The sequence below is a fragment of the Tachysurus fulvidraco genome, chromosome 5, assembly GCF_022655615.1.
Source record: "Tachysurus fulvidraco isolate hzauxx_2018 chromosome 5, HZAU_PFXX_2.0, whole genome shotgun sequence".
Classification (NCBI taxonomy): Eukaryota; Metazoa; Chordata; class Actinopteri; order Siluriformes; family Bagridae; genus Tachysurus; species Tachysurus fulvidraco.
The window spans coordinates 19,109,488-19,135,979 of NC_062522.1; the positions used below are offsets into that span (position 1 = coordinate 19,109,488).

General features: G+C 35.7%; 1 protein-coding gene and 1 long non-coding RNA gene across 12 annotated transcripts; one reads left to right on the forward strand and one right to left on the reverse strand.

Moving 5' to 3' along the window:
• Positions 1 to 60: 60 nt before the first annotated feature.
• Positions 61 to 20,058, reverse strand: cfap20dc (CFAP20 domain containing). Of its 11 annotated transcripts, none has more exons than XM_027146834.2 (18): positions 19,925 to 20,050; positions 19,230 to 19,399; positions 18,854 to 18,900; positions 18,659 to 18,745; positions 18,400 to 18,493; positions 18,031 to 18,103; positions 17,263 to 17,377; positions 17,010 to 17,163; positions 16,693 to 16,839; positions 12,612 to 12,761; positions 12,049 to 12,153; positions 8,936 to 9,270; positions 3,783 to 4,139; positions 2,577 to 2,792; positions 2,346 to 2,417; positions 1,738 to 1,799; positions 400 to 491; positions 61 to 239 (listed from the first exon to the last, which is right to left on the reverse strand). In XM_027146834.2, exons 3-18 carry the CDS (start codon positions 18,872 to 18,874, stop codon positions 127 to 129), a joined length of 2,193 nt encoding a protein of 730 aa, XP_027002635.2. In that variant the 5' UTR covers positions 18,875 to 18,900; positions 19,230 to 19,399; positions 19,925 to 20,050; the 3' UTR covers positions 61 to 126. The 11 variants fall into 11 exon arrangements, 10 of the variants coding, with proteins under 10 accessions (XP_027002635.2, XP_027002633.2, XP_027002632.2 ...); XM_027146832.2 differs by having other exon boundaries at positions 19,003 to 19,399; XM_027146831.2 differs by having other exon boundaries at positions 18,999 to 19,399.
• Positions 19,263 to 26,492, forward strand: LOC113642960. Its single transcript, XR_003440689.2, has 4 exons — positions 19,263 to 19,386; positions 19,765 to 19,859; positions 21,222 to 21,541; positions 25,667 to 26,492. It is a non-coding gene; the product is annotated as an uncharacterized LOC113642960 (long non-coding RNA).

Here is a 26,492-nt window from a genome sequence, read left to right on the forward strand (position 1 = left end):
ATATATATATATATATATATATATATATATATATATATATATATATATATATATATATATATATATACACACACAGTTTTATTTGTGTGCCTCATATTATATGATATATGTGTGATTTCTTCAAACTTAGACCAGCTCATAGTACTTCCCAGTTTGAGGATCAAAGTAGCAGTTTAGACATGAATCATAGAGCAGATTGAGAAACTCATCCTCACTGCAGTTCTCCTCAGTCACAGACCCTAAAGCACACAATACACATATATGTTCAATTATAGATATAATTTTAAATTTATGATCCGTCTTTGTAAAAGCAAAAAAAAATAACATTCCATACACTAATTAATGCACATTAGTTAAAGCAAAGCATAAACCTGAAAAGTAAATGCATTAATATAACACCTTTGGTTGACATGTTGCTGTAGTCTCCTTTGCTCTCAGTCTGCTGGTGTCTGGGATGAATTATTGGAGGGCTGAGAACATCCATCCATTCCCTGTAGGGGGAGGAGAATCTCTGTTCTAGGAATAGCACTGAAATGTATATTCATAATGTATCTGGAACTGTTCCTTAATATTGTGTAATCAGTTGAATTGAAAAGACAAAAACTCATAACTGCAACTCCAAGACTTTCTGGAAAGTAGATTGACGTACACTATAATTTATATTATTATATTGCATAATATAATAATAATTTAAAAAAATCTTATTATACGTATTGGTCATTTTTCAGGTGGCAGCTGACTGCCTCTGTCTAATGAACCTTTTTCTTGGTAAGCTATCTATATTTGTTACTTGGAGCACTTTGCACACAGTATGCAGGAATAAAGTAACTAAGCAGTAATACAGCAACCAAGCATAGATATTCAGTTTAAAAATATGTGTGGATGATTTAAGATTTAGAATATACTTGCAACATGCATATACACCCAACATGAATATGGCCCACTTTTTCAGAAGTTCATTTACATCTAAACTTTTTGTAGGTGCCATGTGGTGCTGTCTGTCAGGTTCCCTATTGAGAGGGAGAAGAGGAAATGGATGACCTCCTGGGGAGCCCCCCCCCATGCAAGGGTGACAGCCAGGTGACACATGCAAGCCTTTAAGCATATGTGTGGCAGCACTAGAAACTTGAGAATCATCATCAGCCCTGACAAGAATGCTTAATTATTCACTTAGGTGGAGCACCTTTCCCTTCTGTGTTGGATTCCAAACTTAAGCAACAGTGCAGCATGCATAACATCCAGTACATGACTAAAACAGCTGGATATGAAACATTATTTGCTTGGATTTTGTAAACTATTATAATCGTTCGGTTTATATTATGGGCATTTTACCACTATAGTTATTTAGTAATAGTATTTCTACATGCATGATGATTTTTGAAGGTTCTGTCAACAACTGAGAATTTCCTCAGTGACTTCTGTGGATGTCATCTTTGTACTTTGATGTGATTTCTGTACTCTAAAATAATCTCTTTCTCTTTAATTAATCTCTTTCTCTTTTTATTTATTGCTCACTCTAACGTTCAAGCTACTAAAAATGTTAAAGATAGATAACAAAGGAGAAACTAATTCCATGGATAAACTCAGACTGCATCTGATGTGAAGAAAAATGTGCATACGTTGTCTGTCATTTGATAAAAAGGAGGGGAAGGCAAGAAAAGTGAAAACTCTATTTTAACATACTGTATATTCGGATGTCTGGGGTTTCTTACATAATACTGTTAGATTGTTTCTGACCTGGGATTAGAGTGGAGAAGTGGATTCATCTCTTTCTGGTAGTACTGACCCTGATCAGATGCCTGTCAATCAGAAAGAGGTATATATGTTCTATAATGGCAAAGTACATAATACAACAATAACACTATATTTTTTTTTAATTTTCAGATAATCTTGTTGGTGTCTGTGAGTGAGCAACAGTGGATTGTAAAAACCAAAACATTATAAAAACTTTTGCTCTGAGACATCTGCTGTGTCATACCTGCTGTCTGATGATGGCAGTATTGCTCATGCAAGGACAGAACAATGCTATCCAATAATACTGCTAATACACTTGACTAAGCAGGACTATAAGCCTACCAAAATCATAACACCAAGTTGGAAAACTTTATATAAATTGTGTATATATTTTGAAGATCACACTTGTGTTTTCTTCCTCTAGCTAAAAGCCATGTATGTCATCCTTCTCTAAGGAGTTTGTGAATCTCTCCTCATCTTAATAACCTGAGCCAGAGACTTCAAGGACCCTCCTGTAGGTCATGTATTCAAGTCAGTCTAATGAGGCTGAGCACTGAGATATGTCTTACACCAGAGGACATGCCCGTGTTCATGTGCAGATGGCAACTCACTAGAGGGATACACTGGGTCCATGTAGATGTGTCATCACTGCTCATACTCAGGCTGACATTGCACTGCTGGACCTGACAACAGGGATTACATGCAGAATGTTGTGCAGCTGTTTAAATCTAAAATAAAAAAAACTTTTAAAAAAATAATACATACATTTAGCAGCTAGTATTACAGTACAGTTAATCACATAAACAATATGATAGTATAAAACGTATGCTTGTGTGTGTGACCTCTCCTACTTGTGAAGCACTGAGGCCTGAGTCACAGGTCCCACCCTCCTCTTCTTCCTGCTGTCTTTTTAGACTAGCTAACATCCGCAGCTCTTCTTCTTCGTCCTCCTCCTGCTCTGCTTTCTTAGATAAATCACATGTGCTCGAGCCCACAGGCATCTTGCTCATGCTCTTCCTCACCTGTAGATGCCAAGCAGCTTCATTATTCTCCCAGTGCTGCTCCTCAAAGTGAGTAGGCAGTCATGTGTTACAGTCTATAGCTAATTAGAAACCAATCCATCAGATACTGAAGCCAAAGTGGCACTTTATTAGAGCAAAGTCATCAGAAGTGTTTTACCCTCACTGCCTAGGTATCTGCTCAAAACTCAAAAAGACAAAGAGTTGATTCTGATATTAATTGATATGACTATATGAAATTATATTATTATTATTATTATTATTATTATTATTATTATTATTATTATTATTATTATTATTATTATTATTATTATTATTTTATTTACAAAGCAATACAGAAGAATGCAGAAAAAGAGAAAAAAAATCTGCACTTGCAGCAGTGGTTAAAAATGAGCAAAAACCTAAAGTCAACAGTTTTAGGACAACACCTCTTTAAAAATAAAGGCATATACAGTATGAGGATGAAAACAAGCACTTACAAACAAACCATTCTGCATTCATTCTTATATCTGAAACATGTGTTTCAGCTAATCTATTTCTAATAACATTTTAAAAGCCTTAATAATTTGTGCTCCAGCGAAACCTGTCCACAATCATGCTCAACAAGTATATGTACATTATGTTTTGCAGAACAGGTTGAAGGTTGAATGTTGTTATCCATTTCCTTCCTCAAACTGTGATGGAAATAGCCATTAGAGAGAGTTCTGTTTATTATTGATTAGCTTTGATTTATCTTAATCATTTTTACATAGCAGAAATTACTAAAGTGTTCTCTACAAATGCTTTTGCCCAAATAGGCTATATCTTAGAGATCAAACATGGCAGTGAAATTAGAGATGCACAATTCAATGTACTAAAAGGGAGAAAGGACTGCTGTTAGCCAAGCAGCTTCTGAAATTGCAGAAGTGCTTGCTAAACTCCTGTTTAACTGTCAGAGTGCAAGACACTGTATTATAAGAATAGATTCAATTCACCTAGGGTAAGGCAAAATCTGGAATGAACAAGATTCTTTTTGGAAAACCTGCTCACCTTGTGGAGCTTCACATCCTCAGGGGGAATTTCTCGAACAGATGTTCTATTAATGGATGTCCTCATATCTCCATCAGGCTTGCTTTGCTCAGATCTAGAGTGTTGCTGTCTGCTCCACAGATTGGCAGTGCATGGTGAGAGACAGCGGGTTGGTGCCACAAACACCATCTCAGTCCTTCGGGACCCCTCTGAGGAAGACTGGGTGGATGTATGTGTTACAGTAAAGGCCTTAGTTGGCTCAGTGCAAAGCCTGGGTGAAGAGGTAGATCTGGGAATGGGAACAGAAGCCAGGGTAGGATGAGAAGGACCAGTGTGTGCTGCAAATCTCTGAGGGAGGAATCCAGAGAAGCTCTGATCCTGAGAGAGAGATAGAGAGAGAGAGAGAGAGAGAGAGAGAGAGAGAGAGAGAGAGAGAGAGAGAGAGAGAGAGAGAGAGAGAGAGAGAGAGAGAGTTTTAAAACAAGAAACCATGTCAATTCATGACCCTCTATTGTTGACGGGATGGCAGAGCAGCGTAACACTTCATGGTGGAGAGTCAATTCAATATTCAAATTGCTGTATATATTAACTGACAAAAAGCACAAATAGGCTTTTTAGGGCAAGCAACAATTTTAGATTAATCATAAAATCTGAATTCAAAGATTTCATAGTCATTGTGTACATTAAATGATATAGTTTACAGCAGGGGTCCTTAACTTGTTTAAGCCTTTAACTGTAAAATAAATATAATAATAAATATATAATAATAAAGTCATTATCTAAACATATACAATACGTTAAATATTTATTGGAGCCAGAAAGCTTTTATTCCTGAACATTTCATTATCCAAGCTGACATTATTTATAGGCCAATATGTTTCTCAATTACTGATGTTTAGATTTAGACCATTAAATACAGCTGAAAATAAATATAAGAACTGAATCTAATTAAAAATCTAATAAAAAAATCTTTGTGGGTTGTGGGTTGTGGGTTGTGAATACATTAAATATATGTGTAAAAAGATGTAATAAACAACACTTGAGCACTTCATGACTAGTATCTGCACACTAGTGTCGGAGCTACCTGCAATTAATGAGGGCACTGCAAGCTGTCCTTTGGCCTCAGCTCAGAAAGAGTTGAAGATTAACTTGCGGGCTTTGATCTGAACTAATGTCCTTAAACAGTGAGTAGTGCTTTAAGCTGATGGTGACACCCATACTTAAATGTCTCAGCCATTTTCTCCTGGTGATCTGCTCTAATAAATAATCTGTTTCATGCATATTATATGCAATGTTCATACTAAAAGGTTCAATATTTAAAGGCACATCTGCTGTTTATATTGTTTTATAGTGTGGGCTGGTGCCCCAGGCATGTATGAAGCACAGCTAAGTGGTCTGGGCTTTTTTATTTATTTATTTTAATTTGGTTATAGTGGTGCAAATCAAAACCCACAATTATCAAAATTAGTACAGTAATTATACTGATCATATGATTATTAGCTTGTTTGTCTGCTCAATTGAATGGGTTTAATTCAAAAGTCAAACTAAAGCATATAAATTATGCATTTGAATTGTTGGATTATGTTCATTTAATAAATCTGTTCTAGAAGGTCCATGAAACTCATTTTAAAGTTAAGTTCTTAATTCAGTTCAATCCAGTTCAGTTCAATGCAAGTTTATTTGTATAGCACATTTAACAATAGACATTGTCTCAAAGCAGTTTTACAGAACATAAGAATTATAGTATAAAAATGTATTATACAGAGATTAATGTTATACACAAGTTCAAGATAAATATTCAAATGTATTTGTATTTTCTCTATTTATCGAGCCTGATGCGACTGTGGCAAGTGAAAACTCCCTTAGATGGAAGAGATAAAACCTTGAGAGGAACCAGTCTCAATAGTGAACCTATCCACATTTGGGAGACAATGGAGAGTGTGATTATAAATTGTTATAAACACCAGAGAGTGTTATTATAAAAAAACGTCCTTTCTATAGTCATACTGTATACCGTCTGACAATTGCGTGTTGATTGGGAGGTTGTTGTCCTTAAAGACCACATTTAGTTGTCATCTCCTCTTTGGGTCTGTGGCTGCTTCTCTACTCTACACTATAATGCATTCTGTTATGCAAAACAAAAGAAAATAGATGATGTGTCTACTTTATCAAGTCTATTTGAAAGAGTATTTTCACTTAAAAAAACTACATATAATACATTAGTATTTGTTAAAAGCCCAGAGGGCATTTTAAAAATATTTAATCCAGTACATCTTTTTACTCGGCCGAAGGCTGTTTCTACTAAGAGTGTGAAAGCTGCTTTAAAATCCATGTGAAGTTCAGGAAATGTATTGCCAGTCCACTTGAAAACAGTGGTCAGGGGCTTGCTTCAAGTGAAACCTGGTGAAAACTAAAAAATGTTTGAAAGCAATCTGTTCCCAGGGCCAGGCAATGAATAACATGAGCCTGTTATATTGCTTCCTCTTTCAAGTTTCACAATGGCAGGGAAAAAGTGTGATAAGAGACAGAATGTTTTCTAGATATATGGAGTGAAGAAGGCATCTGAAGGCAAGTGGCTATAAAAAAACTATAAAAATGCTCAAATCTATCATTATAACTGGCAGCTTTGCCTGAAATGTTTTACCTAAATTAGTATACGAGTAAAGAAATATAAATTATAGAATTACTACTCTAAATAATAGCCTGTGCAGAATTGTTTGCCAGTATGGAATAAAAGAAAGGAACATGCTTATAATGATATTGTTCACTGATTTAGAAGGAATTATACAGTCAATTAAAATTATACACTACATGTACTTCCATGTCAAGTGTAAAAACATCCTTAAGACCTTACTTGTCTGGGCAGTGATACTGTATGATGCAAATAATGCCACTTTTTCTACTGAGAATCTTTTGCTTGTCAAACACCAGACAAGGGCTTTTGGAGGATGTATTTAGCATTAGAAACTAACATCTTTGTTCTAAAAGATCACATTAATTTTTCACTAAAGACAGCAAAGATTTATAAGAATGTGCCAGCAAATTGTTTCTGGCTGTCTTGTTGGGAGTGATGGGGAGTGATCAGACTCACAGTTATCATCTTTGAGTGTCTGTATGTGGAATAGGGCAGATAGCTTTCCTCTTTCCTCTGAGAGTGTTTAGATGCTCAGCATGCATGAGACACAGTTTGAAAAAATGAAGAAACGATGTGCTAGCTTTCACCTTTCCCAACTCGCTAGCTGTTGTGTGATAGACGAGTACTAGTACAGGAACTTGCAAAAGGCTAAATTGGGAGAAAGTGTTTAAAAACACTTTAGCAGAAGGAGGAAGGGAAGGAAGGAATAAGTTAACGAAAAGACCCAATCAAACTTCAGTGTATTATTAAACAGTGTAAATTAACAGTACTATGTAAGTGCAGCATTATATGCATACTAGAGATGAGATTGATTTCCCGATGAGAAAGGAAATAGAGCGTGAGAAAAAGGGATGCGCTCATCACAGAATTTTGAAGTGAAGTGATAGCAACAGAGCTGAATACAGTGTCAAAAGAAATGAAGCAAATTTTTTTCTGCATTGACATAATTGAATCACGAGCCCTTGGGGAGCTGGGAACTGAGAGAACTGAGGAAAATAAAGTCTGTGTCTGTATTGACAATATACTGCTGTTTCTGAACAGAAATGATCCAGTTGTGCTAACTAGTTATCTGTCAGTGAGGTATTAAGGGATAAAAATAAAAAAATCTGTTCAGAACTTATCTCTACCCAATTTCTTTTTATTTTATTTGGACAGATTGAGTTTTACAGTCAAAATTTTGAAACTGTTATACAAAACATTGTAATTTAATGTTGCTTTCTGAATAAATGGGGACGGCAGAAAAAATCAATTTATACGATAGTGCTGTTGAAGTCTCAGTTCTATTAGGTCAGAAGTTTTAATTAAAGATTTAGTCTGGTTTCAACAGGTACAGCTTTTACAACAGTTTGGTCAAATAATGGTCAAATAAACAATTAACAGATTAATTAACATAAAATTGTTGAGTTTTCTGTGTGGACATGTTTAATACAATTTTTTAAAGGGAGTCACCATTGTCTACACCTTGTAAAAGTTAAGAGTAAAGCTGTAATTTTAAGTTTTCTAAAATAGGAATTTGTTTTATGAGTCTGATGTCAAATTATCTTTAAGAGAAAGAGAAGTACAGAAATGCTGATAAAGGCATCACTGATTATAGCTGCTATAATATAAGTGATAATAAGTGAAATTAACTTGTTTTACATTATTAATAGGACCAACAATGAATCAAATTTATAATGCAATACTTAAATGAATAATTAGTAAAATCAGTAAAAGATTTCAGATTGTGGGCTAAAAATAATATAACCAATTGTGGGGTCAGTATTGTTTGTATAAAACAGCATCTGAGAAACTTTAGGCTAAAGGAATGCAGAGCATGTCACACCCATCTCCTTTGAGTCAAAATTACTAACTCCTTTTTGTAGTCTTTTGGTATAAATTTGTGGCATACACTGTGGGGATCCCTGCAGGATGGGACGATGACTTTATTCAGCTGTACAAATTCATTATCACTGTTTAATAATTTTGTTCTCAGCATTATTTACCTCTTTCTGTGATATCCCTGTAGAGTAAACATACAAATTACTTTAACAACACATTGAGGGTTCTGAAATTGGATAATTGGGCCCAAGGTGCATACATAAATGTGTTTACTTGCTGTTAAAGCCCTGAACTGGGCCTTTCGGCTTGTTCAAGCACTGTGTATTCTTTTATGTGATTGCTAGGCAATCAAACCAAGTTTTAGCAAAGGGTGAAAATGTATCAAAAACTTATAAGACTTCATTTGCTAAACAAATATAATCAAACTGGGTGTTAGCTAACAGTGTTCTAATAACTTATATTATATTATATTATTCATTCATTCATTCATTTTCTACCGCTCGTCCGAACTACTCGGGTCACGGGGAGCCTGTGCCTATCTCAGGCGTCATTGGGCATGGATACACCCTGGACGGAGTTATATTATATTATATTATATTATATTATATTATATTATATTATATTATATTATATTATATTATATTAGCATTATTTAAATCTAATGCATCATTTTTATGTTTCCTGTAGTTTGTCATGGATGTAATTGTGTGTGTGTGTCTACCTCTTCACCCTCACTTGCAATGAAGTCATCCTTCCAACATGCCTCTTTCCGCTCTCCTTCCCACCCAAGGTCATCAGCTGTAAGGTCAGAAGATAAACTCTCATGGGCGACGCTGAAAGTTTGACCCCTTCTGGCTGAGTGAGGACGTGAAGAAAAAGTAAAGACCTCCTCGCAGTCCTCTTCATCAGCTTCATCCAGACTGATTGGAGTTGAAGTCCGTCTGGCAGCATCATTTCTATCCTCAAAAATATGCAACTCATTGGGTGAATCAGATGGAGGTTGGCATTCTGAAGATCTGGGTATTGGCTCAGGAGAATATGAACTACATATCTGATCTGTAAAACAAGAGCATAATGAGTTTTATATAGCTCCTAGCCACACTGTCTTCATTTCACAAAGAATAACTGAAAAGTAAACTTGAGAATTTCAGCATTAAAACTAGACTTTCAAGAAGGATGTCCTGTCTGTGCAGGATGGGAAGCATGTCACTATCCTAAAACACGCAGATACACCTAAATTATCTGAAGGGGCAGAACAGTTATTTGGAACACCAAAAAAGTACTGAAGAACTTTTGTAAATACTGAACACATTTAATATGTCAAGAAGCAGTTAAGTTTAAGTGTGCTCTTTCTGAAGTACTTGAAGTAGAGTACAAAAAAAATCCTGTCATTTCTATCACAAATTTGATTTAATGGAAAACACGCTGCAGTGTTCAGTCAGACAACATTAACTGCTTGTTTCTCCTTTAGGAAACTCACATTGACTTAATGGCACAAAGCAGATCAATAATAGAGATCTAATTACTACACATAATGTCTCAGCATTCATTTTTCATACTGAAGCTCATATTCCTTTCCTGAGTTCATTTTAATGAGCATATGCAAATAAGTGGATAATCACGATAAAGCAGACTGCGATGAATGCTGTGATGCTTGCCAGAAGCTGCGGGTGAATTTATAGGACATATCCAGTCCTGTTTTCACGCAACATTTGGTAATTGCAACATTATGCTTTAATGAACTCTTAAAATATGCCTAAATGCAAGTGAAGCATCGAAATAATGCAAATTTATTATTAGTTTTATTTTTCAGTCCTTCGAGAAGACAAGGAAAAGAGGGTAAGAAAAAAACATCATTAGCTACTAGTGTGCGAGTATGTGTGATGGGGTAGGGGAGCTTTGTGGTTTTCCCGCTGGCACACAAACAGCATCATTAGTAGATGGGGAGCACTGCTTCTGCAAGATCATAATTCAAATCCAGCTATATCGGAGCCTGTGGGGTCTGTGTGCCCTTGCATTAAAGAGAAAAGACACCCAAAGAGAGGCAAGCCAAAGACACCACCGAGACCAAGGTGATGAATACAGCGTGTGCGTGTGTGATCTATTTCAAGCAAATGCACAGCACTTAAGTGCAACTACAGGAGTGTAGATGACCTGTGAAGTTAATTTCACCTTGAGTGAAGGCCGTGGCACCCATGAACCTTATTTTCAAGCAGGTCTTGACAAGTACTTTTTGTGAAATATAAATGTCACGTTTCTGGCTATGATTATGGCACAGCCTTCAAAAGAATTATTCACCTGGGCCTTTTAAACTGAGAACAAAGTTTGTACTATTGCCATTTCTTTATGGGCTGAAAACAAACGAACGCTTTAATGCCTTTACCATCAAATGTTATGCTTTATCATGGGATGCATATCTTCCCCATGAGGTGGTATATAAACTGGTGTTCATTTTCTACCAATAAGCAAATATGTGTTTTAATTATCTAGTCTGTTATATTTGGCCTGTCTTCAACCCCTGTTAGTGAGCCAAACAATTGTTTTGCTCATCACATCCTCAAATGCATACACAACTAAATTTAAAACCTCCAATTTCTACTTTTCTTTTAACATTAGTAGTTTGGTATCTGAATGAACAGGACTATCACAATATCCACTCTAAGCTGGACCCTATAATTGACAGACACCTATGCAGTGGCATCTGAATGAAGGTCATACGCCATTAGGATGTTACCTTTCATAAAAGCAAATTATGCAAAGACCTAACATACAGTCTGAATACACATTTCATATTGAGAAAGCTCAAAATGATCAGTAACTACTCGGCCTCACCTTTTCAGGAGTCACTAATTAAACCACAAACAGTCGCAAAGTGCTTCTCGAGTGTGGCAGTGACTCCGACTCTTCAAAAGGGCTTTACAGAGTTAAATTCGATTTAAATTCACATCACGTTTTTGAAAAGACTTACACTGTAATCACCTCTTCTAATTGCCAACAGTTCATGCTGGCCTGAACCCTTGAGACTTCTTTCTAACCCACATAGTATATTTAATGTCCTTTTATCACTAATGAACTTTCTCTTCTTTTTCTGTTTTCTAAGGGAGGTTGGAGGTTGTCCCTCAGTGTCGAAGAGAACTGCATATTGCACTTTACTACATGTTGACTTTGGACTGGTAAAGATAACAAAATTGAAGACCAAACACCTTCTTCTCAAATAAAATTGTGCAGAAGTTCAACAGTTTATGGTCCTGGATATTATTAAGAATTCTTGTTATTGTTGTTCTTTCGGCTACTCCCTGTTCAGGCTCGCCACTGCGGGTCATCTGGTCCGCATCTTTGATTAGGCACAGGGTTTACACCGGATAGTCTTCCTGATGCAACTCGCCCCATTTTATTGGGTTTGGGACTGGCACTGAGAGTTAACTCCTCTGTGGGTGGGAACTGGATATTAATATAGTTAATTATCTAAAAAAGACATAAAGGTATTAAGCGACTGATTATATGAAAAAATTGGAATATCATTATAGTGACTCAACTGTCATGTGATGATCTGTCAGTTGATGCCAGTCTTTATAACCTATGAGTTCCTGAACACCAGTCACCAGATTCTTTTCAGATGTGATATATATTTTTTATATATTTATATATATTTTAGGAGTTTATAAAAAACATACATATTACTCTTTACATGTAAAGGATAATACAAAAACAAACTGACCCAGGTTTCATATAGCATTCCGATAACAAACTCGGCTAATTTTAATTACTTGAAAATAGACCAATATAATTATCATTACCTTTCAGAAATCTAATAAATAAAAATGATATCCTTACTTAAAACTATTCTCTCATTTAGAACCAGCTTTGGCCTCCCAGTGCCTGTCCTTTCAGAAGACGCTTGCTCAGCTGGTGGTTGTGTCTTTCGTCTTCCACTTCTCCCTGTGTTCACGAATACAGCAATTATAGTAGATTTGTTTATCTTGCATGTATCTATTAGAGCACAATTCCAATAAATTGTCAGTGACAACTTGGAAGATATGCAGCAGCACACAGAGTAAGCAGCAACTCTTAAAAACTGTTTAAAGTGTTAAAATTATTACATAAGTGTAAATATACAGTAACTTTGTGGGAATTCATTTATTGTTTATTTTGCCGTTTAAGATTAATGTCAACAACTGCAAACTTTATTTGTGTTTCGCTCTTCAAATAGTCGACACTTTTGTCCAGTACATTAACATAACTACATTAGTGGATGGGAACACAGTAGCTTGGTTAAATGCATAATCACGGCAAGTATAAGCTTTAATAAGACTCTGCATAGAAAAGCTCAAGGTTATGAACAACATCTTCCAAATGTGGTTAAATGCATGTTTTCTTATGCAGAAGTTTGAATTTACCTGAACGTGCTTTGTGTTCTGTTCCAGTTGTTAATGAACTGCCCTTTCTTGCAGTAAGCGGAGGACGTCCTGTGACTTTCGAACCAAAAGCAATATGAGAGCAGTCCTGGGTTTTCGGACCCCGAGTCGCTCTCCCTGTGCTCAGCTGTTCTAGAAGTCACAGAGAGACATAAAGAAATATATTTTTATCCATACATCATTAATGTGTTAAGGAAAATCAAATGTCATGAAGAATTACTGCATTAGAATAATCTAATATTACACATAATATTGATCATATTATAGATGTAAATAATTTAGATGCCACCTTGGCTTGGCTGTGATGTTTTTAGTGAGTTTAGAACATATATTATAACATTATAGCAGAGTTTCCATGAACAAGGCATTATATTTCACCAGTAGGTGTTTTATTGTAGTAATAGACTGTATGTTTTTGTTGATCATGTTGATCATGAGGGTGGGCACAGTGGCTTAGTGGTTAGCACGTTTGCCTCAAACCTCCAGGGTTGGGGGGTCAATTCCTGCCTCCGCCTTGTGTGTGTGGAGTTTGCATGTTCTCCCTGTGCCCCGGGGGTTTCCTCCGGGTACGCCGGTTTCCTCCCCCGGTCCAAAGACATGCATTTCTGGAAAATTGTCCGTAGTGTGTGATTGTGTGAGTGAATGAGAGTGTGTGTGTGCCCTGCGATGGGTTGGCACTCCGTCCAGGGTGTATCCTGCCTTGATGCCTGATGACGCCTGAGATAGGCACAGGCTCCCCGTGACCCGAGAAGTTCGGATAAGCGGTAGAAAATGAATGAATGAATGAATGAATGAATGAATGAATGTTGATCGTGAGGCACTATACATATGTTGTCTATACATAATGTTGATCGTGAGGCACTATACATATGTTGTCTATACATAATCTCTACACTATAATCTTACTAGATGTCCCAAAATGTTCAAACGACTAAAAAAAGCAACATACATCAAAAGAAAATAAAGAACATACATCATGCATAACTTTTTTCAAAAAATTTTTTAAAGATTCACAGCATATAACAGTTCCTGCTCTATATTGAATAATAGAAAAATTAAATGTTTTGTTTTAGATTTTTCACCAGGCAATTAATACGGTTTTTCACGCAATGTTGCAAAAAAAAAAAAAATCTGCATCAGTAGTACCTATTAATGGCAGTTCTTTAAACTTATTTAGCTTATTTTATTCTATGATTCATATTAGCAAACCCTGATCGATATACTGTATAGCTGACATGTAGTGTAACCTGTACATAGTGAAACCAAACAAGTTTCGTAACACTACAGTATGTACTACGTCAGATATATATGGTTAAATTGACAATAAAGATTATTGACTTGACCTCATTTTGGGGTTGCTAATATGAATCATAGAATAAATTCAGCTAAATAAATTGAAAAACTATGAAATTAATAGATTTATTGCTGTGTTGCAATTGATTTTTTTTTTTTTGGTGAAAAAATCTAAAATAAAACAATTGTTTTTCTATTATTCAATCACAGAACAAACCTTCAATACAAACTGAGTCTTACTGTAAGTGTAAAGCATATTCAGCATTCAATACTGCTCCAGTATAGCTGATCTCTCTCAACCACTGATCTGTATGATTTTAGCAGCACTGAATAAGGCATGCCTTGTCAAGGTATTTGCAGTATGTATTTTATTTGATATGTATCTGCTGAGAGTAAACAGCAAAATGGTGACAGTGAGTAATATGTTCACAGTTCACTTTTGTGCCACCCTGTAAGGGTCACACCTCACTGTCTTAACAACATTAGTTAAACATTCGCCTACTGGAAAATGTGAGCAGTTGATTTAAAGATATAACAATTAATCTATACTCATTCTACTGTTTTTGGTAAAGATAACAAAATTGAAGACCAAACACCTTCTTTTCAAATAAAATTGTGCAGAAGTCTTTAGGTAGGCAACATTCATTTTAGTGTATATATATATATATATATATATATATATATATATATATATATATATATATATATATATATATATATATATATATCTGTTACTTGCAGCAATGCTGCAATATTACAAAAGAGTGAGGTCAGGTCATCTTGGCAGCTTGGCATACAAAATGCTGTGTCATTATAAATTGGCAGCATGCTACATTCAGTGGGGTTTGAATGAATGTGGGCCAAAAGGTTTTGCAACAGAGTTGCTAAGAAACAGCAATATCTTGCCTAAGCACACACTGGGGTTCTTTGCTTGTCCTTCTAAGGGCACACTTAAAGATGTAGAACTCTATAACAGGGTATGTGCCAGAAAGAGTCAGAAAGGGTTCCAAATAAAAACACATAATGAGGATTGTGGAACCCTTAATTATCCAAAAACCTTTAAAAAGCCTTGAAGAATTCTTGAAGAAGCAATTATTTCTTTGAGTGTAGTGTAGTAATAGAGCATGATAAGCAAACTTTCTCTTTAATCAAAAACGTACAATTCATTTGAAGAGCGGTTTTATAGAGTCAATAGTTCACATAATTTCAGGAGGTCAAAATAAAGTGCTACTGCCAAATTAGGGTAAGAGACATGCACATCAAGAGGAATGTAAAACTGAAAGCATTTTCCTGGAATAGAAAGTGCAGGTACATGACAAAGGGGACAAGATGAAATCCCACTGCCAAGAAGTGGCATGCCATCAAATCCCTAGGCTGAAAGCAATGGCAGAACTTGTTAAGGAGATCCAAAACTTTGACAAGGTTTGGATCAAGGTTTGGATCTGACCATGTGCCAACCCTACAAATGGCACATGTTCATTTGTAGGGTTCCATGTCGATACATTTATTTTTCGTTAAAAATGAATGTAGAGATAATTATTGGGTCAGTGAGTCAAAAATACTTTTAAACATTCTGCTCTTGGGCTTTTGTGACTCACACAGACAACCCTTTAATATTAATTCACTGTAAGTGTTGTGTGAAGGGTGTCTGATATTTTGGCAGGATTAAGCTGAGATGCATGAAAGTCGTCACGCCCCAACTTCTGGCATGAAAGAATTCTGCATTTTGGTGTCTGATAGGAGCCAGTTCCAATCAAGAAAGAGAAAGAGAGGAATAACATCAGAGAGTCCAAAACAAACAAAACAGGGAAAGTGAAAGGAATATATGAGGTAGATTACAACTTTAATAAAAGATAGAAGAATTCAGGACTGATAGAGTTTTTTCTTGCTGAAAGGGTATTTGTTCCCTAATTTGATATATTTGATATTTATACTGATTTATCTTTTTGTGGGTTTGTTTGTTGAAGGTGTCTGAATAATAAATGGTATTGTATTGTATTGTATTGTATTGTATTGTATTGTATTGTATTGTATTGTATTGTATTGTATTGTATTGTATTTGTATATTTCAAATACACATGGATAGATACCAAGCATTCAAAATTAGATAATAAAATATACAAAAACACAGACAGAGTAATAACAATACACATATTGGTAACCACCAGATTTGTTCTCTACAAAGTATTTTGCTAGCTTGCTAGAGTGAGTGGGCTAGCACATGTCTATTGTTCTCACAGATGCTCACAGTGACAGTATAAAGTTACTCAACAGTTTAACACAGCAGGGAAACTGAGAGGTTTTGCTCTTCTACCTGGTGCTCATTAACCGTGTCTCATAAAGCTTCTGTAATACTAAGAAAACGTAGCAAGTAATTATACCCTCTGTGTCATGAATACTTATTGCCATGCTCCAAACTACATACAATCACACTAATTCATTTGTCAGTACTTTATTAGTGTGATTACTTTTAAAGCTCACTACATTTTGCATTATGTGGTTTGGGTACCAGTCTTGAATACTCCCTTGATGCGTATTGGCTTGGTACTCAAAGCCATGAGATTAATCTGTGTGGTGGATAAAAGCAGAGCACAACCTCTGTTTACTAAATGTTCTCCAGTATTCATCTTGCAATAGCATTTTTTACCAGATAAGGAAATTTCCAGAATCTTCCATCCATCAAATGTAAATTAGGAGCTAATTTATCAGCAACTTCATGCATTAAATTTGTTATATTCTCTCTAAAAGATTTAAATAATTTTACAGATACCAGATTCCGAGCTGATAGATACACTTCTCAGATCAGCCTGTCTCAGTCTTTCCATATTCATTAGCTGTGTAACGTGTTGAATCTCAGCAGGAAACTGGCAGCTTTTAGGAATATCCTCCATAGGATAATTTCTTATATCATAAGGATCTAGGATAAAAGGATAAAACATGTAAACAATTTTGATATGTGCTTCAGATGATGGAGAAGTCTCTAAAAATATTCAGATAATCAATATATTTTTAATATTCAGACAAGCAATAACTTCCAATTGTTACTAATGCATGCAGTTAAGTTCAAACTGTATGAGTTTCACTAGCCTCTGTCCACATGATCTGCAGGTTCATTCCTCATGGTGAAGATGCGCCTGACTTTACAGCAGGCTGATATAACAATGCCATCCAGAGACAGGAACATAGCGCCTCGGAACAGCTCAGTGGTGAATGAGCCCAGGTCAATGCACAGGTTACACCACTAAGTACGGTTGGAAGCAAAAAAAAAGGTAAAACTCATTTTAACGCTGGGGCATTTGAGTGATGTTGTTTTGGCATTGCAATTCCTCTGAGCACTCACAATGTTTCGTCTGAGGCTTATAAGCGGTATTCTGGCATGCAGAGGCGTAGATGAAAATTCTTTATGGACAGTGGACAAGTAAAGCCTTCGTTTCAAGTGCCCTTGATCTGTTACACTGAAAGAGGTACAGGATGGTTAAAAATAGCAACTTATTTGGAAAGCAAATGGGAAACAGGTTTGAACTGTTTCCTGTGAGCGTGTGTATGTGTTTGTGTGTGTGTGTGTGTGTGTGTGTGTGTGTGTGTGTGTGTGTGTGTGTGTGTGTGTGTGTGTGTGTGTGTGTGTGTGTTTGAGAGAGAGAAAGAAAGAGAGAGAGAGAGAGAGAGAGAGAGAGAGCGCACATGAGCGTGTGAATAGATTCAATCTACATGCTAATTCACCTTTAATCTCATTTATCTTTATATTTAAGCCCTTTAACAATGTTCAGAAAGAAGAACTAAAAGTATCTTAGAAGCATGGAAACACATAAGCATTGTAGAAAAGGTCCACAAAAATACATTCTTTAGCAAATGAAATTATGGTAATATCAGTGTGTTTATGCATTGATTGATATGTTTAATATGTGTCTTTATACCACGCAGTGATAAACCATAAAGAGTGTGTGTGTGTGTGTGTGTGTGTGTGTGTGTGTGTGTGTGTGTGTGTGTGTGTGTGTGTGAGTGAGTGAGTGAGTGAGTGAGTGAGTGAGTGAGTGAGTGAGTGAGTGAGTGAGTGAGTGAGTGAGTGAGTGAGTGAGTGAGTGAGAGAGAGAGAGTGAGAGACACCTACAGAAGCTCAGTTGAGAAGTCTTTACCAGGAGGAACATTCACCTGCAGGACCAGAAACTTCTGAATCAGGACAACTGGAGAAATGAGACACACTTTCACAAACTAGGTCAGCCGAATATAACAGATAATAGATTTCCATCAAATAAAGCCCATATCCTTTCAATACAGATAGTGATACTTTTCAACATAGAACTGTGTTTATTTATTTATTTATTTATTTATTTATTTATTTATTTATTTATTTATTTATAAGAGGATTTAGTTTGAATAAAAGAGTATTAATGTCTGGAACTGACACAATGACAAACTTTTGTGGTGTAACAATAAAAACTACAATATAAAATAAGCACACACATATCACTATACTTACGAGGTATCTTTCCATCTTTGGGTAACTGCATCCTATGTGTTTGACTGCTGCCTTCGAGGCTATACACAAAACCTTTCATTTCTTTATCGAACATCTGTGAAAGAAAGAAAGAAAGAAAGAAAGAAAGAAAGAAAGAACACACCCTGAATATATTTTCATGCACTACAGACATATGGACTTATATTTGTTCCTGAAACTGTTGTTTTAACTCCATAAAACTTTGAGTTCTGTTATTAATAACAATGAAAGTGACACTTACCTTACTGATACACGGCTGGCCGCTAAGTTTCCATTTTGCAACAGGATCTTTTCCTTGTGCACTGAAGACCTCCACAACAACACCCCCCTTCATCATAAAACAAACAAACAAACAAACGAACAAACCAAAAACAAGCTGCTTATGAAGTAAACGGCCAGTTTCATGTAAACATCACATGTTTGCTCTGAACTTTACCTGATACTCGTTTTTAAACATTCCCAGATATTCACAATGTGATGAGTCTAAAACGACAAAATTTAGGAAAGTGTTCACTTATCATTGAATTTTAAAACACACACAAGGTTGGTTGTATTTGGTTTCAGGTCGTTATTTGACGTACATACAGATATAAGTACTAGAATAGGAAGACAAGTCCTTAGGTGACGTCAGTTATTAGTTGGCTTTACTGCCATAAAAAGGATAAACAAACAAAACAAAAATACCAACACCCCTACTGAACACCTCGCAAATTGTTCAAACGGTGCATTGAAGTAATCCTCTGAGGTTTTTATAGCATAATATACGGTTGAAGTCGAATATGAAAACAAGTAGCTAAAACTATGAAGCTCACGATACGCAGGTAGCAGCAGTTTCCATGCCAACGTGACGCTCGACAGCAGCGCCGCGCGTGCACAAAAACAGCGCTGCTCCTGAATTTGACTCTTCTTATTGAGTCAGTTCATTTGGTTCAGCTCAGCAATAAGAGTCGACTCTTTCCCAGTCGTCAGGTAGTTTTTCTCCCTATACCGGGAAAAGCATTATTATTATTATTATTATTATTATTATTATTATTATTATTATTATTATTATTATTATTATTATTTATCTTTACCTAAATAAGGGTGCAATTGCTTAATTAAGTTTTGCCCTAGCTTCAAAAATAACATGAATCATAAACATCAAGGAATATAAGTACGTAGCATCACTGCATTTGACCTGAAATAAAGACAAAGGTATGCGTGCTTGCTTTCATGGTGAAACTGTTGTCTTTACATACAAATGCAGAGAGGAAGAATGAAAGGACCAACACATCTATGGTTAATTGGTTCATGTTGCTTAGGAGGTGTGCATTCATTGCTGGATGCTTAAATAGTGTTTTTATGAAGCAGGGGAAGAAGGTGGACTGGGAAACAGAACATCACTTAGCCCTACTACTTATCATGCAAGGATATTGATTTAGTGCCCTGAGCTCCTGTAAATGGTGAGATTAATTCTTTTTTGTGTTATGCTGCTACTGCAAGAAATAAGTTATGAAATGTTACTTACCATTTAATGGGTTTTTGCAGTAATTTGTCCTTGCGTTCACACCGAATGTAAAAAAGTTATGGAAAATATTACAAATTATTTAAACGTCGCTATTGTTGATATTGCTGTAAAAAAAAAAAAAAAAGATGAAATGCTATAAAAAAATTCTAAAAAAAATTCTAATTCTATTATATGAGTATAAAGGCATTACAGCATAGAAAGGCAACACTTCAACAATTAACAAAGCTCAAAAAGAAACCTGGTAAAAACAGTGGATAGACTAAATGCATAAAGATTTAACAAGAAAAGGAAAAGAACAATAACGTATATATTCACTTTAGCCAGAACAAATATGCTTGATAAACAATTTATCTAATAAGTAAATACGTTTAAATAGACTGTAAAAAATCGAATAAATTGAGTAAAACATTTGTAATTCAACTAATATGTCATGCATGATATATCTGTTGCTTTAAATGGAAGGAGTGAAGTAAGATAGACATGGCAGCAGATGAAAGTGAAATCCAAGAACATACTCCAGAATGGAAAATGGAAATCTTCTTTTACAGAAGAAGATTAAGACGGAAGCTGCTCTATATTTTTGCAGCCAAAAAAGAAGTCTGATTCTAGTACCACTCAGGATGCCTCCTACAGTGGATATGACTCCAGCAGAGTAGTTAGTCCTGAAGAAACATAGCAGGCACCCCATCTTCCATGGTTATAACCCCAGTGAAATCCAATCTTATGTACAATCCTGCTCTTTGCCTCATGTTTGCCTTCAATTTTTATTTTAACTAATTGGGGCTTATTTTACAAAACTGACAAATATACTGACTCTTCAGGATCCTACGTAAACAAAGAAGGTGATGCAAGTGTCATATGGTATTATTATGCTAGGAAATATTCAGCATCACTTATCTTCTGCAGAGTGATGCTGGACTACACAGGCAGCATCATAAGGATGAGACATGCCACTAGTGGTGCAATAGAAAGGCATCCGGAAATTGCAAGTTTGAATCCCAACACATTTTATGTCACAGCTTTAAACTGCAAGTCAGAAAAGCATCATGCTAATTGCTAAGAGGAATTGGCCAAGTTCTCAGAAATGGCAGAGATGATATTTTTCTCGCTTTTCTGTCAGTAAGCATGGCACTAGTCCATTGTTGGCATCTGTAAGCTAAGGCATGCGGAATAAGGCAGACAGCACTTTCTTCTGAGTGTATTATGTTGTCATGTGATGCTGTTCGTAATGTTGCAGGATAAATTCCTTTCATGGTATGTGTATTTCATGAACCCCATCAATATCTCTTGTTTACAGGGTGAACAAGAAGCTTAAGGCACCCAACATCTGATATCTTACTCATGCCAAGGCCAGAGAACATGTGAGATGTAATTGCTTCAAGAAACTGAAGAGAGGAAAGTAGACCATTTTGGAAAAATTCTGAAAAATGAGAAAACTGGAGCAGAAAATAAAGAAAATGAATTAAGAAGTAATCAGAGTTGAAGGTTACTTAAGTTTTAACTGAGATTTTCCTTTCCGCCAGCTGAACAAGATGATTAAATTCACTTTCCCTCCACAAAGGATATGAAAATCACATGTGGACATTATCCTTAAAAGAGAAAGGTGAAGAGAAAGGTGTAAGTGCAAACAGAAGTGGGATTAACTCACACCTTGCTGAATGTGTGAAACAAGTCATCCATAATGCAAGCACAATTTATTTACACAAGTGATCACTATTTACATTATATTGTAAAGTGAGGCTAATGCAATATCTTATTAGGCATACACTTGACATGCTTACAGTGATGTAATATTAGTTATAGCTTCCTGCTATATCTATATTTCTTTCCTGGAACAAACTTACCCAGTGCCTATACAGTCAGTGGTGGGTCACCTCTAATCTCTAGGGAGAGTGTTCAATTAAACTTTATTTGTATGACACTTTAAATAATGGACACACACTTCATGAATGTTATTCCTAAGTACGTATGAGCATAACTCATAATTTATGAATTCATTGCTGCTACATATTGATGGTGTGCATGTTTCTGAGGTAGTTGTATTCCTAATGTACACTGATCTAGCAGCACTAAAAGATTTTCAGTGGCTCAAATGCAACTCATTTAGATTTTACTCCTTTCACGTTTTAATTTTCTAGTGGTCTGTTTTAAGGTGCATCTGTGATCATTATACCAGCATGTTAGTACTTTCTCTTTAATTATTTTTGCTTTTAAGTGGAGCTACATTATCTAGAGTGAGGAGGAACATTAGCTACATTATCTAGAGTGAGGAGGAACAAAGTAGCATGGCAAGGTGCGTATTTTATGACAAAGAAACATTTGGAACAAAATGAGATAATGATAGCTCCAGAATGTGGACATTTATATATTCTATATATAATTTGAGTGGTAGCATTAGATAAAGAGTGAAACCACCATTATTTAGCTTTAGGTTTTTGTGTGATGACTAAATCATCATTATAAATAACTGTGACACCTCCTCTGCCAGTTAGATGTATATCTATGGCATTCAATGCTACATACTTATTTTGTTTAATCCATGTTTCTTTTAAACAAAGTACATTATAGTATACAGAATGCAGTAAGCATTTCTGCTAAACCCATGTAATCTTTACCAGTCCTAATGTTGGATCAATGGTGCCATCTGTGCAATAATTGTATAATTAGATCGATCAAGATAACTTTCTGAGAATTTCTACAACTTTTTTTTTTTTTTTTTTTTTACAATTTTCTACAAAAAGACTGGTTCCACAGTCTTAATATTGTGGAACCAGAGTGATCGCTCAGTGCAGCAATCAAATGGTCATTATAGCCTGCTTGTCTGCTCCCTGGCTTTGGCTCTGTTTGTCACTGATTAATCAGAATCAGAATCAGAATCAGCTTTATTGCCAGGCATGTTTACACATGCGAGGAATTTGTTTTAGTGACATAATCTCTACAGTGTAACAGGACGTCATATGCAGTATAGAAGAAATTGTATGTACATATTTACAGGTTACAGGTTAACTAGGTCTGTTCTGACTACATACTATGTAGCAAGAAATGAGGACAACACATTCTGTGTGAAAAACTCTTTATAAAAAACTATTTTTGCCTAAGACCCTAAGATTACCTACTAATAACCTGGATCCTGGCATACACCTAACTGGTATGCTGGTGTCTCTAAAGGCCTAGCTAACTTCATGTGCCTTCTATAACCTTATAACCTTCTATAACCAACTTCAGGAAAGACTAACCAAACCTATTAGGCGCATGAAGTGGAGACGATTAGTGGTCCCATGACCAAGCTTTAGTCTTAATTGTGGTTTTGAGATTCACCCATTCACCCCACTGTGAGTGCCCTAATGCTACATTTGCGGAATTGCCAACTCTGCCCAGGGCATCCAGAATTTCACCTAAAAAACTGATCTCAGTCTCACTAACAATCTCTAGCATCTGAATGCGCACCTCTAATGCTGCAGTTTTCCCCATCTAACTAATCTAGAGATCTAACTAATATACACTTATTACAAATTAAGTTATTACTAATGATGGAAGAACTAAAATACTAATCCTCATAGATCCTTAAGTAGCTTGCCTCTCCTTGCTGTATTTAAACAGAAAAGTGAAAAATATTTAGCTGTGAAACTCCCGGCCCACCGGTGTTAAACACCTAGATGCCCCCACTGTTACAAGGTCATAAGGTGAGGCCTTCGGAGATGATCACCAGGCTTACACAATCAGAAAGAGTAATGTGATCCTTTTGGAATGTGATGAAAGTACACATTGATGCCTACAAAGCAACCTCTCAATAGTGCTGTAACATTGTTCACCGAACCTACTCCTCCAGCATGCCAGAGGGAAACCTCACTAAAAACCGAAAACACTTCCGGGTTATTTCTGGATTATGGGGACATTTAAACCATGTGCACGCCAAAGCACAACGTGAAGTACTGCCAGCTTGCTCTGCTATACTCTGTCGATGTGTCTTTTTTCAAGTTCTGGTTCACGTGTATAACCCGCTTCTGTCATTTGGGTTATTGCTATTTTGTCTGTGTCTCTTTGTCTGTTCCTGTTTTTGATCTGTTCGCCTGTGTCTACTGATTCTGCCCTTTACATTATGGCTTTCCTGTTCGTGCTTTCTGCCACTGTCATTATTAAATCTGCAATTGGATCCTATCGTTCCTGTGGCTGGAAATAAATTACAAGTGCCCTTCATTCCTTAGTAATAAGCTGGGAATCCAGCTTCATAGGCCATTGAGAGGACCTTCATTACCCAATAGGCCAATCGTTGCTTAGACAGGCTAAGTCTCAATGTTTTTTTACTATATGACTTACGCACTGTGCATTGTGATAAATGACAGAAAATCGGCAAGTGCTTCAAACAGTACAGAGTTTTGGACATATTCTGCATATTAACCCGTGAACTTGGGTGTGTAAACCTGTGGCATGACCATAAAGATTCACAGATCTGATTGATTTGATGCCTAATGTGTGAAGTTTTTGTCCTCTGGCCTTTACTGAAGGGTTCTATAGGGTTCTATGGGTATGCACTCAAGGAATTTCTGGTGAAATCTCATGATCAAATTTCTTGTAAAATATAATTTGCTAGGGTTAGATTTTGGCACCAAAAGCAAGAATCCATGGACCCAAACATTCACCAGTCTTAGGTGGTAAAATGTTGTTGTTGATGTCGACTTTTGGCTGCTTCCTGTCCGAGATCACCACAGCAGTCTATCCAAAATGCATATTTTATTGTGGACCAGGGTTTATGTGGGATTAAATGCCACAGCTTATTTGAGTGTTATTTGAATGAGTTCATTGTTCTTGAGTTGCCTTCTAAGTCATCAGATCTGAATTCAGTAGTATGCCTTATATTAGAATAATGATTTGTACCAGGAAAGTGCCATTTTAGTTGTTTATTTTGCAATTATTGAATAAATGATCAGCAATTGTACCCAGCTTGGCCCCCATTTTGTGACAGATGGACACATGAATGGAATCACAAACACAGTAGGTCACCTAAAAAATGAATGCTTTCACCAGGTTAAGGTTAACTGCAAAGAGGTTTTTAATCATGCAAAAACCTTTTAGGTTTTTATTTTTTTTATTTACTTAACAGACACACTCAAAAATAATAATCTGAAAAAAGGTGTTCTGGCAAGCTGCATCTTTTTAAGCATCTCAATAAAGAAAACTATTTTCTAAATAGAATTTTAGAAGATAAACAAAGTACACATCTTTGAAACATCCAGTATATTTCAATATTTCTTTACCTGTATAACCTACCTCTAGGTTACCTCAAATCTTTATATATACAAACAAATGAATAAATTCACAAAAATAACAGCAGTAAAAATTGTAGCTATGTAATACCCTTGGCTTCTATTACTCATGTGCAGTAAATTCCTCTCACTGCACTACATTGCTGGAGGAATGAATTACAAGTAGTCATTGTGTAAATATGTGTCTTGTTTTTCTGTAGCCCTTGAATGCTTTTTTGACTTTTCAAATTTTGCAGTTCCTAGTAAAGTCAGAGCTGTTTACCAGTGTTTTGTTTTTGTTGTTTTATTATATAACGGTATGCTAATATGTTTGACCAAAGCACTGTTTTACCATGATCTTAGGCTTTGGAATAAATATTCTTTTAATATATAATTAGATGAAATTATACCATAAATTATAAAATATAATTATAATTATATAATTATAATTAGATGAAAGTGTTATTTTTTTAAGTCTTGTTTTCGTATTTTTCTAAAGGGTGAATTCAGTGGAGACATCAACCACAGGAGACTATCAAAGGTGCACAAGAAAGAGTATACCCTGGAAAGGATGCCAGTCTATCACAGTGCACACACACACTCACACACACACACCCATTCACACAATAATGACAATTTAGGGTGGCCAATGTGCCTACAGCAGGAGACACAGGGAGAACATTGAAACTATGAAAGATCAAACTTTGAACATCAAACGATGAAAAGTTGTAAACTGCGAGATTTCATTCATCAATGATAAAAACAGCTTTTAATGTATTCTAAGGAAGTTGTCACATTATTAGTGTATTACAATCACCCAAACACAATTCCATTTACCAAATTTTAGATATCTCATGGTGATTTTTCTACTTTCACTCTATAAAATCAATATATCAGAAGCTTTACACAAAATGTCTTTCAGAAATAACAAAAATAACTTTTGGCACACCATTCCATACATAAAATACATTTCCAAATGATCACCTACATTAAACACCATCACCAATAACTATTAGACATATAAGCATATAAAACATTTATTTTGCCCAAATCATACAAAAGGTTTAATCTCTACTTTACAAAATCCAAGATTTGAAGTTTAATAAAATTTTCCACAATTCCATAGCCACTTTCATTACCACTGATTTGTTAGAAACATGCTATAGGTACCCCAGCACAACTTTTTACATTTACTGAACAGGCTTTTAATGAAAGCAATAGTAAATAAAGCTGCTGTCAAATTTGTTAAATTATTCCAGCATGTTGGTCCCCTGATGATGTCAAGCTGAGCAAAAGCTGTTTTTTTCTCAGCACCACACTGCATA

Bases quoted from the DNA above. Each gene is read 5' to 3' on its own strand.
- cfap20dc (XM_027146833.2), bottom strand. From the start codon at position 18,874: ATGTTTAAAAACGAGTATCAG. The intron at 18,494-18,658 runs GTAAGTGTCACT...TTTCTTTCACAG, and splicing joins GCCAGCCGTGTATCAGTAAG to ATGTTCGATAAAGAAATGAA. The intron at 12,154-12,611 runs GTAAATTCAAAC...TCGTGAACACAG, and splicing joins AGAACACAAAGCACGTTCAG to GGAGAAGTGGAAGACGAAAG.